This window comes from Octopus sinensis, linkage group LG5 (assembly GCF_006345805.1).
Source record: "Octopus sinensis linkage group LG5, ASM634580v1, whole genome shotgun sequence".
In the NCBI taxonomy this organism is placed as follows: domain Eukaryota; kingdom Metazoa; phylum Mollusca; class Cephalopoda; order Octopoda; family Octopodidae; genus Octopus; species Octopus sinensis.
In genome coordinates this window covers 127,341,869-127,358,850 of record NC_043001.1, presented here as the reverse complement: position 1 = coordinate 127,358,850, position 16,982 = coordinate 127,341,869, and the positions used below count along the sequence as shown (strand labels likewise).

The 16,982-nt window shown below is 38.2% G+C and overlaps 1 protein-coding gene across 3 annotated transcripts in view; it reads right to left on the bottom strand.

Annotated features, from left to right (window-relative positions):
* Positions 1 to 16,982, bottom strand: part of LOC115211613 (vesicle transport protein GOT1B) — a 54,797-nt gene that overhangs the window by 25,990 nt on the left and 11,825 nt on the right. For all 3 annotated transcript variants that reach the window (XM_029780211.2, XM_029780210.2, XM_036503070.1), the window contains exons 3-5: positions 13,878 to 14,056; positions 11,218 to 11,299; positions 5,307 to 5,339 (exon numbers count right to left, since the gene is read on the bottom strand). In XM_029780211.2, coding sequence (XP_029636071.1) covers positions 5,307 to 5,339; positions 11,218 to 11,299; positions 13,878 to 14,056 — 294 coding nt within the window. The remainder of the gene's footprint in view (positions 1 to 5,306; positions 5,340 to 11,217; positions 11,300 to 13,877; positions 14,057 to 16,982) is intronic.

Below are 16,982 nucleotides of genomic sequence, written 5' to 3'. Positions count from 1 at the left end.
TCACATTGCTCTGCTGATCTACTCTAGTAGAAAGTAAAGTACTTGCTGTCTGCTGGTGCTACCATTTCTTTCCTCCATCTGCCATACCTCACTGTTCCTTGGTGCCCAAAGTAAGAGAGCTGAGAGGATGTCTGTGTCTACTTGGAACTACATAAATGTCCAAATAACTAATGCAAGTGACAGTTAAGCTTCTTTCAGTTTAACAAATGGCAGAACATGGATTTTTGTCAGTGAACAGGTCGCGGTCTTAAAGCGACGAAAATATTTTGACAAATTAAACTTAAATGTTGAAGTGAATCAAACGGCTTTTGTGTGTTTCTTAAATGGCTTACAAACACCTTCCACGCTGCAATTGTTTTCATTTCAGCACACGATCTCAGATCAAATCACTTGCTATGCAAGTACATCTCCGTAATGATTGCTAATGTTTGAAACAAAGTAACATAAGCATGGTACAAGACCACAGATATACAAGTGAGAGAGAGAGAGTTGGTATAATTGAGACAAGTATATTCAAGCCAGGCCAGATCAGGTATAGGAGCCTGTGCCTCTGCAGTACAACACTGCATCCACTATTTGTTAGCATCTGCTCAGGTCATCTCATGCAACCCTTTAAGCAGTGTCCCAGTCAGCTCCCATCTCTGCAAGATACTTCCTTATCCACTGTGACCAAGAGGCATGTGGCCAACCAACACAAGCCATAACCCCATCCATATCTCAGGTATATCGCTTATGGCAGAGTTAAAAATCCTTATTACTATTATTAACAAAAATGGTTGAGTTCAGGATATCTTTAAGCTTTGTTGGTGTAAGTTCAAATTTTATCAATGTTAACTTTGCCTTTAACCTTTAAATAAATGAATGACTAGAATTGAACTGAGATTGATCCAGTTGATCACACTTCTTTTCTTACAATTTGTAGCTTTATATCAGTGCCAGAAAATAACAATTATCATTATAGTGTGTACCACGTACCAAAATATATATTCTACAAATTTGTTATGCTACTTACAAGTGATATTCGTTGGAGTTCTGCTGTTTTTGGAAGTCATATTCCTATCAAGTACATTGCAAATTGGCAGAGTTGGAAGAACAATGAATACAATGCCTTGTGGTATTTGTTGACTCTCTGAGTTCAGATCCTGCTGAAGTCAACTTTTTTTTTCCAGCCATTTAAGTTTGATACAAAACCACATGATTCTGGGTCTCAGTGCATGATGCCTTGGGCAAGTGTCTTCTACTCTAGCCCTGACCGGATCAAAGCCTTTAAGCAGATTTAGTGGGCAGAAACTGAAAGAAGCTTGTTGTATGTGTGTGTGTGTGTGCATGCGCACATGTAGGCATGCGTACATGTCAGTGTGTTTGTCTCTCACCACTGCTTGACAATTGAGGTTGCTTTGTTTACATCCCCAGTTTGACAAGAGACTGATCAAATAAGTACCAAGCTCACAAATAAGTGTGGGGGTGGGGTGTCAATTCATTCGACTAAAACTCTTCAAAGAGGTATCTTAGCATGGCCACAGTCCAGCGACTGAAACCCAGAGAAGTAGAATTCTAAGAACATCAGATCAGATGCCATGTGATAGCTTTTCTGGCTCTTTGCTACTCTGAGTTCAGATCCCATCATGCCCTACAAATGGGTGATAGATTAAAATCTGTTGCCTGGTGTAACATCATCACACTGTATCTTGGGTGCCTTTAGTGGAATTCACTTTACTGCAAGCATTTGTGCCCAGCCTTTGGCTAGAGGATACTTTTCTCTCCCACTATCAGCCTTGGATGTCCCCTGCAAAAGGGTCTTTGGCACTGGCTTCAGTCTTAAAAAAATACAGAAATGTAAAAAAAATTCTATTGTATAACCTTTGTTTGCTCTCCAACTTGCAAATGTTCAGTGCAAAACAATCTGTTTACTGCACAATAGAGTGATATAAGAGCCAGCAACTCCTCAGCTGACTCAAAAGTCTTGAAGTGGATCATAAATACAGTACTAAATAGTGTCACTCAATTGTTATTCACTGAGGAAATATATTAGCAGAACTATAGACTGTAGACTATAGCAAGTTTGCACTTATTTCAATCAATAGTTACTTGAATTTTTCCCTTTGTTGCCATCTGCTGCTTGTTACAAGTGAAGTTGCACCTGCATGATCAAGTTGCTTTTTTTTTTACCTTCCAGGACAGACAAACAGTTGAACATTGGCATTTATTAAGTGAATAGATACATGGCCTAAGTAATGATAACCATGGACGTAGCACAGTCATTATTGTATTATTTTGTTAGCTGATTGTCAGAGATGGTTGATAACTCTCACTTATAAAGGTCTTCTTTAAATTACATCAGAAAATAAAGCAAAAACTTACTGGTGGCACCATGAGAAGTGTGCAAGACTAGATTGATCAAGAGATTTTAATTTTACATTTGTTTTTACTCTTTTCATATTTTTAATGGAAAGCTTTTAGTTGGAAGCCCTTCTTACTGCAAACCACTCAAACATGAAATAAGAGTTGAGCTTGTGAGACAAGCAGAGTTACCTGCCCCTGCAAAGAGCGATGCAGACCAATCTGTATTCAAAAAACAAACTTGCAGCACAAGGAAACCACCTAAGATGATAGTCTCAGTTCAAAATTTTCCCTGAAGCTATGCATAAATTCATAACTTATGCAGGACTAAGGGATTGTTTTCTTTTTCCGTATCTTGGCAATCATATATTAAATACAGGGTAAGTATAAGTTGCCATTACCGTTACTGGTTTCTGGTAATTACAATTAGTTCTGTTTGAGTAGGTGTGTGACATCAAGTTGGTTAACCAAATTGTCATGCGACAGTGTAAAGTAATAGATTCGATATCAACTGCCATTAAAGGCTGCTGCCAACAGAGCTTTTGATCAGTCTTGTTGTCCATACTGAACAGTAGGACAGTTATGAGTAACAGTGTGGACAGGTTTCAATAAGGATTGAAAACAAATGTAGGTCTAACATCTAGAGAATTTAATGGAAAAATCTATGTATGTGTGTGTGTGTACAATGAAGAAATGTGGAAGCACTCCATCGGTTATGACGACGAGGGTTCCGGTTGATCCGAATCAACGGAACAGCCTGCTCGTGAAATTAACGTGTAAGTGGCTGAGCACTCCACAGACACGTGTACCCTTAACGTAGTTCTCGGGGATATTCAGCATGACACAGAGAGTGACAAGGCCGGCCCTTTGAAATACAGGTACAACAGAAACAGGAAGTAAGAGTGAGAGAAAGTTGTGGTGAAAGAGTACAGCAGGGATCACCACCATCCCCTGCCGGAGCCTCGTGGAGCTTTTAGGTGTTTTCACTCAATAAACACTCACAACGCCCGGTCTGGGAATCAAAACCGCGATCCTCCGACTGCAAGTCCACTGCCCTAACCACTGGGCCATTGCGCCTCCACACTGAACAGTAGGACAGTTATGAATAACAGTGTGGATAGGTTTCAATAAGGATTGAAAAAAATGTAGGTCTAACATCTAGAGAATTTAGTGGAAGAATCTATGTATGTGTATGTACAATGAAGAAATAAAGAGTACTTAAGACATACAGCAAGTGAGGCAAATATAAGATTTTGTCAGGAAATAAAATCCAATAACTTTCTCCAGAGGAAATAAGGAAACATTAGATATCTTTTCTTTTTGTGACACACTAACTTAGTTCATTCTTTAAACATATCCTTCAGCCCAATAAACATCATATAGAGTAGTAGGTAAGGTGGAATAGTGACAGCTTCAAATAAATAAATGAATATATTTCTATAAGACGGTGGAAAGAAAAGCAAATAGAAGAGTAAATGGGGTGAATAAATGGGGGACAGAGAGAAAGAGTAAGGAGGCAGTGATGTTATATATATAAGAAAATTAACACAAAGAAATTCATCAGACATCTTGACTGAAGGAGAGTTAAAAGTGTGTTGGTCCTTTGGAGTTATTAGGCATTTACAAACTGAGTTGGAGAAGTGCAGTTTTGAAACTGTACATTTTGTCCCACCATTTAGAGTAGAATTCCACAAGAGTTGGGGGTTATGGGGATCGAAAGGGAAAAGTACAAACAGTTGCCATATTTAATAGACTTAAAATGATCTTTAAAGCTTTAAACTTGTCCAACATGATGGTGAAGAGAGAAGAGATGCATGGATGCAAACTTCAGTTTGTTTGCTCATGAATAAAGATGGGTTGGGCAAAAATATTTCATTAACAATTTTTGGACCTGGGGTATGTGTGTGTGTGAGAGTGGGTGCTGGTATTTATCAGTTTAGCAGCCATAGAGTTAGAGCACCTTAATAGAGCAAAAAAAAAAAAGCTTAACAATTAGAAAGAGAACAGATAAAATCTATAGAATCAGCCCATAGCTCTTTTTGCTTTAAATATTTTTCTTTTGATTTTATATGAGGGAATGAAAGTTCTGTTTGCAGGGAATATAAAACAGATTATGCACACATATATATCTATTATTATTATTATTATTATTGATTCAGGAATATATTAACAATTCCTGGATAGAAAGGTAATAACTGTTGTCACCCTTCTGTTTAGGAATCTTAATATCTTGTTGAATTAATAATAAATAATTTTGCAAGTTCTTATTATATATATATATATATATTGTGTGTGTGTATTAATTTTGTGTAGATATGTATGTGTTAATGATGTTTGCACATTTATACATATAGATACATTTATAAATGGGATGGTAAAGAATAGAGAGGAAGAAAAAAAGAGTGAAGAGAGAAGGGATATGAGAAGGAAAGAAGAATGAAGAAAGTGTAAAAGAGAGAGAGAGAGAAAATTAGTGTTTTCTCTAGAGATTGTTCTTCTTTTGACAAACTTGTAATTTGAAGTAATTTAAACCATTATCACTACATCTTTGTTTTGATCTTACACACCTAACTCATCATATTTGTTAATTTATGTAAAGATCTTAGTTTTAACCAATTAACACATCATTTAAAATATAAATAGAATTTGTGTTCTTTACTGGAAACAAAAATACAATAATCGTAACAAAAATACTAATAACAAAAGTAATAATAATAATAATGATAATAATTATTATTACAGTAATTATTTAGAAGAAATAAAAACAATGCAAATATAAAATAAACAAAGTAAATTTTTTTACAAAAACAGATGTAAAAATAAAATTTAAAAAAAACAATCACTGAATATAGAATACAAAAAACTGAAAAATTCACAATGTTTGGTGATGTAGTGGAGTGAGGGCATAAGACTGGAAAGATGAGGGAATGAAAGTTCTGTTTGCAGGGAATATAAAACAACTATACCATGGAATTGGATTCACCCAGTCGGTTAACAATCTACAATGAGGAAAGAAAGAAAGAAAAAAAATATAATTATTAGAGCGAAAAAATGCAATGAATCTATGAAAGGATATTTTTGATTGCAAAGGTAAAATATATATCACAATATCAAAAGTTTTAATTCAGAGGATGAAGAAAACAGAATGATGGTTGCTGATGGAGAAATACTGTTAGTCACCAAATAAACATTTAGTTACTCTATTTCTGTTGAAATACACTGCCTTTCATCATCCCCATCATTTAATGTCTACTTCTCCATGATTGTATGAGTCTGATGGAGTTTGTGGACGAAAATTTTCTATGGCTGGGTACCTTTCCTGTTGGCAACCCTCCCCTGTAATATTTCTCTGTGGCTAGACAGGATTTTCATGGAAGACTGGAGACACACAGCATCACTTGTATGACAGTGATGTATATTTAAAATCATCACATGATATCAGGATAAGGGTGCACACAAACACACACTTTTTTATACATGCATACAATGGGATTCTTTCAGTTTCCATCTACCAAATCCACTCTCAGTTTGCTTGACCTGGGGCTCTAATGGAAGACACTTGCCCAAAGTGCCACAGCATCTGTGTTTCCCTAACAGGTCACTCAATTAAGGAGAAACTAAGTTCAACACTACTTAGCTTTGGTGATCAGATGAGATGAAAACTTGTGATATGGCTGTAAGCATAGAGTTGGTGTAATGAAAATAGAATAGCGAGCAAAGTGCACAAACTTCAAACATGGGGCCTTATGGAGGCAATGACAAGTGACCGAGACCTTTGGCAATATGCTGTGCTAGAGAGGACCCATCAAGCCAAATAAAATTGTAGCAGTGGCCAATGAGGACAGCTGTGGAAGAGGTAGACCCAGGAAAACATGGGATGAGGTGGTGAAGTATGATCTTTGAATGTTGGACCTCACAGAGGCAATGACAATTGACCAAAACCTTTGGCAATATGCTATGCTTCAGAAGACTTGTCAAGCCAAGGGAAATTGTAGTTGTGGCCAATGCCAATGTCATGTAAGTGGCACCCATGCTGGTGGCACATAAAAAGCACCCATTACACACTTGGAGTGATTGGCATTAGGAAGGCCATCCAGCAGCAAAAACCATGCCAAACTTGGTTCAGCTCCCCAGCTTACCATGTCTAATCCATGCCAGCTTGGAAAGCAGACGCTAAGTGATGATGATAATGATGAATTGTGGATGAAAAGCATGATGTTTTAGTGATCTGAAGAGTTAGCTTTCTTTATTTGCATTAACCCTTTTGATACCAACCTCTGGCTCTGCAGTACAAATGTCTTTTGATACCAACCTCTGGCTCTGCAGTACAAATGTCTTGTTTTCATAAGTTTTGAATTAAAATCTTCTACCAAACCTTAGTCACAATTTATGTTCCTAACACTAGCTTAATGATAACTAAGTTATTTTACTAAATTCTTTGTTATATTTAAAATAAATTGAATGAAACACAGAGCATCTCAAATTAAATACGGTAATGAAAGGGTTAATTTGTAAATATAGAGTTGTACTGTATAATGCTGAGCACACATATTGATTCCATGGCGTACTCTCAAGATACAAAGATGTGTAAATGAATGGAATGGTAGAAAATTGCACAGAGTGCATGAATAAGAGTTCACAAAGGGTCAAAAAGGGGAAGGAGGCGAAAGGGGAGAATGCTGTGATTGATGAAACATGGGCTATATAGAGGAGCAACAGAAAAGTGATATATAGTTGGCCAGGAAAGGCCAAGAGAAAAAGATGACAGAGTGGTGGTGTTAAGCGTAGTGCCTGAAGAAGAGATGAAGCTTGATTCATTGGGGGTAGGGTGTGTGAATTAATGTTACATGTGGGTGGAATATAAAGGTCTTTCAGAACTCAGTTTCACTGAGGTGAGTGGGTCTTTTCAAGAACCTCATATTGCCTGATATCTTGGTTGATTGCCAAATCCTCCATGAGGCCCTGTATCTTGAGATTGGTCATCACTACTTCACCCCATGTCTTCCTGGGTCTCCCTCTTCCACAAGTGCTATCCACATGAAGTGATCAGTACTTTTTTACGCATCACATGTCTAAACAAATGTAATCTCTCTTGCATGCTACATCTGATTCATTTTATGCCCAGCTTTTCTCTTAGTGCATTTGCACTTTGTCATATATGCACACTGATGTTGCACATCCATCGGAGCATACTAGGCTTCATTCCCCTCCAGAATACACATGACATCTGCATTCAGGGTCCAGATCGCACTACCATGGAGCATAGCCATTCATAAACAAGCATCATACAATCTGCCTTTCACTTTGCCAATAGAGGTAATAGCTCTCTAAATTTCTTCCATCCTTGCATCAACATGTTTGCTCAGCATTATACAATACAATTGTATATTCATAATGAAATGAATACTACATGGGGAAGGTTATGAAATGGCTGTAAGCATATGAAAGTCATATAGGAAAATAAATCTATCTGCAACTCTCACAACTAAATTTCTGCTTTAGTTATATATATTGGGTTGTCCCCGAAATAATGCAGTTTTTTTTATACTGCTTTATTTTTCAAAATTAAGATAAAGTTCTTTTTTAATCTAAAATATACACTCCTTCATTTTCTACAATGCTCTTCCATCTATCTGGTAGACATGCAAGGATCCCCTTCCAAAATTCACTCGTCTGTGACAAAAATACTCCTCCAGTACTGTTCTGACCTCGTCTACAGAATTCATATTTTTTCTGTCAAAATGATTGAATAAATGTGGAATAAATGACAATCAGATGGGGCAATGTCTGGCAAATATGGTGGGTGGGGCATCGTTTCCCATCCAAACTGCTCCAGCCTTTGGAATGTCATTCTTGCTGCATGTGGTCAAGCATTATCCTGATGGAAGAACACCTTTCACCTTGAAACCAAAGATGGGTCATTTTTCTTCCAGTGCTGACTTAAGCTGCTTGCAGTAGATCTTTGTTATTGTTTGATTTGGGTTTAAAAGTTCAAAGTGAACTAAATCTTTCATATCCCACCAAACCAATAACAACACCATACTTGGGTGAAGACCTTCTTTAGCCCGGGGTGCCGGTGTTTCTCCTTTCCCTACCCACTGTCTTCGGTACTGGACATATTTATAGAGGACCCACTTCTCACCACCAGTCACTATTTGGTCCAAAAATGGTTCATTCGTGGGGCGTAAAAGCAAAAAGAGCACACATTCACTCTGCACATGATTAGACTCAGAAAGTTTGTGAGAAACCCATCGATCCAATTTGCTGATGACACGCAGGTGTTGATGGATGGTTGAATGACCAAATCAAAGCTTCTCTGCTAGTTCCTCAACAGTGGATTTTGTTCCTCTAGGGTTAGCAGGACATCCTTGTCAAGCTCTACAGATCTTCCAGAACGAGTCTTATCTTTTAGGCTGTAGTTTCTGGTTCAGAATTTCAGGAACCATTGTTGACACTGGCTTACGCTTATTGTCAAATCCTCTCATGCTAATCACACTGTTTCACCCACCTTTCCAAGTTACTCTTTCTTTCCCCTAGTGCCTTTTTGCAACTGTGCTGTTAGCCTCAATATTCTTTCTCTTCAAAAATATACAAGTTTCTGAAACACTGACTTCGTCAATCCTCTAAGTAAATTGTACTTTTCTTTGAACTTTTATGGATTAACTACCACAAGCTTCTCTGGATTCTTAATATTACCTCATTTTTTAACCCTTTAGCATTTAAACCAGCCATATCCGGCCAAAAGTATTCTGCCTGTTTTATGTTCAAACTGGCCAGATCTGGTCTCTCACACCAACCCTACAATATCGTTTTAAAAATTAACAGCTACCTCATCAGAATCTCATAACTACAAGATAATGCATGATTAGTTCAAAACAATGTGGATAAAAATGGATTAATTTTGGCAGAATAATGCGAACACTAAAGGGTTAAACACTTTTACATCACACCTTCCACCTTGCTTTCAGTAATTCTGACTCATTGACAAACATATCAGTAAGTACTGCAGGGTTATGATTCTGCTGAAGATCCCAAACATGAGATATATTTCCTATATGTACCAAAGATATTATTGGCCACCATATTCTTAACATTGCATAGTTGATCTTAATTTTATGTTTAATCCAACTGAAATACTTTGTTCATCCTCTTAACCTAAACTTACAGGTTGTATTAGTTTACCTACTTGCTAGGTTGATAGAGGAATACCTTTGCTTTTTCACAACAGATTTAATATTTATAGCTTGGTCAGAGAAGGCAGGGCAGTGCCAAAGATCTTTTCTTTGTAGAGTTTTCAAGATCAATGGAAGAAAAATAACAAAGAAATCCTTACACACGGGAAATTTTCAGACTAGAAACCTAGTCTGAATGCTTTTAATAGAGTGGTGGACTGCTAAATGTACTGAAGGGCCTGGTGATGGGGTTACACCAGGATTAAGTCTATCACAGCAAAAAATATTCTGAAAGCATATTCAGCATTTTCCAATAAAATAATCTTTTACGAATGTATGCTGCTGATGTGACTAAGTATAACAGTGGGTCTCTTTGGTTCATCCTACATTGCTTCCAGTCATGGGAGCAATGTATGATCCTCTAGGGAGGTCATGGGACCTGTATGATCCTCTTAATTTTATCCTAGCTATCTCAACATCTTGAAGTATATACTTAAGTAACTTTATCAAATCTGCATGTCCTTCATACATCTCTCTCCCTGGCCATCTAGTATTGACATCCATCACTGTCTTCCTTTTGTCCTCTTTAGTGTTGGTATCATGAAAAAATGCACCCAGTAAGCTTTGTAAAGTAGTTGGTGTCAGAAGGGCATGTAACCAAAAAAACCAAGCCAAAAATAAAACTTACGAGCAGGCTATGGTCCCCTCACCCATCTACAAGAGCAGCTACAACCTATCCAACCCATGCCAGCATGAAAAGCAGATGTAAAACAATGATGATGAGAATGGTGCATTAAATTCTGCTTACATCAACATTTCTGATCATCTTCAAGTACAGAGTAAGCTTTGTTCCAAATTTCATAACAAGAAGGAAAAATATGACTTGTTGATTTAAGTTAATTTATAGACAGATTTTTTTCATCTAATGAAATCATTAACGAGTAAAGCTTGGATTAGTTTTAGAATATTTGATTTACTGTAATGTTTGCTTTTCCACATGCTGGGTTTCTCCAGAATGAAACCTGCCCAAATTTTGAAGAAAAGATGGCGCAGGAGTGGCTGTGTGGTAAGTAGCTTGCTTACCAACCACATGGTTCCGGGTTCAGTCCCACTGCGTGGCACCTTCAGCAAGTGTCTTGTGAGTGGATTTGGTAGACGGAAACTGAAAGAAGCCCGTCGTATATATGTATATATATATATATATATATATATATATATTATATATATATATATATATATATATATGTGTGTGTGTGTGCGTGTGCATATGTGTGTCTGTGTTTGTCCCCCTAGCATTGCTTGACAACCGATGCTGGTGTGTTTATGTCCCCGTCACTTAGCGGTTCGGTAAAAGAGACCGATAGAATACTGGGCTTACAAAGAATAAGTCCCGGGGTCGAGTTGCTCGACTAAAGACGGTGCTCCAGCATGGCCGCAGTCAAATGACTGAAACAAGTAAAAGAGTAAAGTTGTCACACATAATCACACACAAAACCCAGTCTGTAGGTCATCGTTTGTAATTCCACAAACTACAGCCAAAATAACCAAAACTCTATCAAATCATACTAGCTGTCGTCTTCAAGAAAGAAAGAACATATTGGATAATATAGTCATTGATACAATATATTTCAAAAAGAGATGGGATGATCAAGAGTAACCGGAGTGCTAAAACATACATCCATGTATAAAAGATAGAGATACTTACAGAACTAATTCCTGGTAGATTGAGAACAGTGCCAATTATAGGTACACGACGCAGAAAATTTACAGCAACTGGGAAGAAACCACTGTATAAAAAAAAAAGATAGTATTTTACTGGTTGTTATATCACATACAACATTAGAATGTTAATGTAAAAAGAGAAAAATAGCTGAATTAAGCTCTTAGTATCTATATCTTTAGGATTAGAGTAGTCTGTTGCCAGCATTCAGCACAGTTTGAGGATACTTTCCTCCTCTCCTCTCACTAGTGTCAAAGACTTTGTAAGAGTATTAATTGGGCTCGGCATTTCTTTGTTGGCTAAGCAATAAAGGGACTCTTTTTAACATATCCTACACTAAAAATCAACCCTGATTTGAGGTAGTGTTTGACCACCAGAAACCCAGCTCTTCAAAACTGATATAGCTTCTTTCAATTACTGTATCATTTTCAAATATTTTAATCCATACTGTTATGTCTTCTCTCAAAGATATTTCTTTAAATATATTTTAAGATGTTAAACAAACAAATAGGTGCAGGAGTGGCTGTGTGGTAAGTAGCTTGTCTACCAACCACACGGTTCCGGGTTCAGTCCCACTGCGTGGCACCTTGGGCAAGTGTCTTCTACTTGGGCCGACAAAAGCCTTGTGAGTGGATTTGGTAGACGGAAACTGAAAGAAGCCCGTCGTATATATGTATATATATATATGTGTGTGTGTGTGTGTTTGTGTATCTGTGTTTGTCCCCTAGCATTGCTTGACAACCGATGCTGATGTGTTTATGTCCCCGTTACTTAGCGGTTTGGCAAAAGAGACCGATAGTGTAAGTACTGGGCTTACAAAAGAATAAGTCCCGGGGTTGAGTTGCTCGATTAAAGGCGGTGCTCCAGCATGGCCACAGTCAAATGACTGAAACAAGTAAAAGAATAAAATAAAAGAGTAAACTCTTGCATTCTATTAAATAGTGTTAAGCAACTCTCTATGCTTTGCTTCATGTAAGACCCATCTCCTTGGTTCATTTCAGCTTCTCTATATCAGGAGTTCTTTGGCCATGCAGGCTTTCACTTTCCAAAAGATGTCAGTCTCAATGCTACCTTTGGTATCCTAATCCAATCCATCCTGCGTGTGGCCCAGCCATCAGAGCTATAGATGTTTTGTTTCAAGGATTTACACTACAGCAACAAGTTTCACAGTATGACTCCTTATCTGACATTTTGCTGAACCAGAAGATGTGGCAGGTTTTCTTCATGTGCCGTCTGTAGAAAATATTGATCTTATTTAGACCTCCTTTTACTACTTAATAAGTGGAGGCGCAATGGCCCAGTGGTTAGGGCAGTGGACTCGCGGTCATAGGATCGCGGTTTCGATTCCCAGACCGGGCGTTGTGAGTGTTTATTGGGCGAAAACACCTAAAAGCTCCACGAGGCTCCGGCAGGGGATGGTGGTGATCCCTGCTGTACTCCTTCACCACAACTTTCTCTCACCCTTACTTCCTGTTTCTGTTGTACCTGTATTTCAAAGGGCCGGCCTTGTCACTCTCTGTGTCACGCTGAATATCGCCGAGAACTACGTTAAGGGTGCACGTGTCTGTGTAGTGCTCAGCCACTTACACGTTAATTTCACGAGCAGGCTGTTCCGTTGATTCGGATCAACCAGATCCCTCATCGTCGTAACCGACGGAGTGCTTCCATCCACTACTTAATAACTTTCTTGGTCATACATTAAGACAGATTTAACATTGCTGTTCCAGAACTTAGTCTAATATGAAGACTGTATTACCGAACCTTCTACGATGGGGTGCTGAAAAATTCCTGGCTTTAAAAGTGCCATGAAAGGGCTGGTTGGAGACCCAACCTTCTGAGTTCTTTTACGAGGCTTAAAAAAAAAACTGAAGAACCGCTGCAATAAGTGTGTGAATCTGAGAGGAGAATTTACTATTTTACTATTTTACTTGTTTCAGTCATTTGACTGCGGCCATGCTGGAGTACCGCCTTTAGTCGAGCAAATCGACCCCAGGACTTATTCATTGTAAGCCTAGTACTTATTCTATCGGGCTCCTTTTACCGAACCGCTGAGTTACGGGGACGTAAACACATCAGCATTGGTTGTCAAGCGATGTTGGGGGGACAAACACAGACACACAAACATATACACACACACATACATATATATATATATATATATATATACACATATATACGACGGGCTTCTTTCAGTTTCCGTCTACCAAATCCACTCACAAGGCTTTGGTCGGCCCGAGGCTATAGTAAAAGACACTTGCCTAAGGTGCCACGCAGTGGGACTGAACCCGGGACCATGTGGTTGGTAAGCAAACTACTTACCACACAGCCACTCCTGCGCCTTCAATATGTCGAATAAAATCATAATTAACTGATCCTCCAGTATTTTTTTTTACTCAAAGCCAGGAACTTTGCAACACCTCGTAGATGTACTGAAAACCTTGTAAAGGAAAGACCCTAAATATGCAAATTAAATATCAATAAAGGGACTTAACTCTAGCATCATGCTATATGCAAGGGAGGCAAGTTCAAGTGAATTGTACTGAAAATTTGTTCTCGGTGAAAAATAATGCCTATAACTAGAACATAGACAAGATGTATTATAGTGAGTATATGGGATTTAGGTGCAAAAAAATTTATGAACTTACCTAAATAATAAGAAGAATCCATACATTTCTAAGCACATGCCAATGACTGGCCAGCCGATAAGTACAATAAGTATACCAATTACAAAGAAACCAGTTGCCTTCACCTTGTGTCGCTGAAAGAAGAATCGAAAAGTTCTCTCCAGCCCAATGACACACCCCAAGCCACTTATAAATAGTATCTAGAAAAGAAAGAAAATATATTGATAAATCATCAGTCATTAAGTACGTTGTCTAAGAAATATCTGTATATATATATATACAAATATATTTACAAAGTCAGAAAACAGCACAGCTCCCATGACTTCAGGAAACATTTTTTCACGCTGAGAGCTGCTGAAGCATGGAACAAACTGCCGGCATCAGTTGTTAGTTGTCGGAGCACTGCATCCTTCAAAACTTCTATGCTTTCTGAGATTCGCCAACACTACACCTGATTTTCTCCCCTCCATACACACACAAGGATGTATCTGACTCATACATTGTTCGCTTTCCAGACATTTTTACATTATTGCATGTACTTTATATGCACTTTCTGACAAGTTGTGGTGCACCTGAGCACTGTATACAATAATTTCATTATTATTATTATTATTGTTATTTTATTATACAAATTGAGATAGGGGTTGTGAGTGCAACCCACCTATGGGATAACATATATCCAATATACTGCTAGTTTGACCTTAATGTTCATATGTAGTGGTTTGATAAATTATGTGATTGGGTATTATCTGGTAGTTGATTATTGATTTAGATGTATTTCTCCATTTTCTTATTTTGTATTATATATATATATATATTGTATGTATGTATGTCACAAAGTGATGGGGGATGCTGGCCAGCACTGCTTATGCTAAAAACAAGAGTTGAATTAACTCTAAAATCACTGAAGGGCTAGATTAATGACTGACAAAGGGAGGTAAATCCCTAGCGTACATAGCCACATTGCAGTTTCGAAATTTGGTGTAGAACACCTTAATTCTCACCAGCAGCTCTTAACGCCAAGGGTTAAACACAACTTCCCTTGTCAATCATATAAGAGACATGGTTTAAATCATATGCTGATTTTCCAAATAGTGAAAGTGTAAACAATAAATTAAAAGGGTGGCTTATTGGCAATTTGAACCTGAAGACAAAATTAATAGAGGTCATAAAAGTGGGTACTTTAGTGAGTTTAGAGTTAATTTAACTCTTGTTTTTAGCATAAGCGGTGCTGGTCACCACCCTCCGTCATTTTTGTGACCTCTATTAATTTTGTCTTTAGGCTCTAATTGCTAATAAGCCACCCATTTTACTACTACTAATATACACTTTTACTTGTTTCAGTCATTTGACTGCGGCCATGCTGGAGCACCGCCTTTAATTGAGCAACTCGACCCCGGGACTTATTCTTTTTGTAAGCCCAGTACTTATTCTATTGGTCTCTTTTGCCAAACTGCTAAGTAACGGGGACATAAGCACACCAGCATCAGTTGTCAAGCAATGCTAGGGGGACAAACACAGACACACACACGCATATATATATATATATATATATATATATATACACGACGGGCTTCTTTTCAGTTTCCGTCTACCAAATCCACTCACAAGGCTTTAGTTGGCCCGAGGCTATAGTAGAAGACACTTGCCCAAGGTGCCACGCAGTGGGACTGAACCCGGAACCATGTGGTTGGTAGACAAGCTACTTACCACACACACATTATATATATATATGAAGGCACATGGCTCAGTGGTTAGAGCGTTGAGCTTACAATCGTGATGTTGTGAGTTCATTTCCCAGACCAGGTTGCGTGTTGTGTTCTTGAGCAAGACACTTTATTTCATGTTGCTTCAGTTCACTCAGCTGTAGAAATGAGTTGCAACAGCACTGGTGCCAAGCTTTATGGCTGGTACGCATGGGCGACTGCTGGTCTTCCATAAACAACCTGGACTTGTGCCTCGGAGGGTAACTTTGTAGGTGCAACCCCATGGTCATTCATAAGCGAAGGGTATCTCTATATATATATATATATATATATATATTATATATATATATATAATATATATATATATATATATATATAAATATATATATATAATATATATATATATATACGACGGGCTTCTTTTCAGTTTCCGTCTACCAAATCCACTCACAAGGCTTTAGTTGGCCCGAGGCTATAGTAGAAGACACTTGCCCAAGGTGCCACGCAGTGGGACTGAACCCGGAACCATGTGGTTGGTAGACAAGCTACTTACCACACACACATTATATATATATATGAAGGCACATGGCTCAGTGGTTAGAGCGTTGAGCTTACAATCGTGATGTTGTGAGTTCATTTCCCAGACCAGGTTGCGTGTTGTGTTCTTGAGCAAGACACTTTATTTCATGTTGCTTCAGTTCACTCAGCTGTAGAAATGAGTTGCAACAGCACTGGTGCCAAGCTTTATGGCTGGTACGCATGGGCGACTGCTGGTCTTCCATAAACAACCTGGACTTGTGCCTCGGAGGGTAACTTTGTAGGTGCAACCCCATGGTCATTCATAAGCGAAGGGTATCTCTATATATATATATATAAATATATATATGTATGTGTATATATATATACACATATATGTATGTGTATATATAAATATATATATATATATATATATATGGAGGCGCAATGGCCCAGTGGTTAGGGCAGCAGACTCACGGTTGTAGGATCGCGGTTTCGATTCCCAGACCGGGCGTTGTGAGTGTTTATTAAGCGAAAACACCTAAAACTCCACGAGGCTCCGGCAGGGGATGGTGGCGATCCCTGCTGTACTCTTTCGCCACAACTTTCTCTCACTCTTTCTTCTGTTGGCCTGCTCGCTTAACCAGCGGGGTGGCGTCATTTGGAGGCTAAAACAATGCGAAGCGCATTGTGACCAGCGATGTGTAGCAACATCTGATAGCCTGGTCGGTCATGGTGATCACAGTGATACATATATATATGTATATACATACGCGCACATATACTTGTTTCAGTCATTATGCAGGTTACTGCCTTGAACAATTTAGTTGAACAAACTAATCCTAGTGTTTATTTTATTTTAACATCTGGTACTTATTAGTCTCATTTTCAGCAAAATGAGACT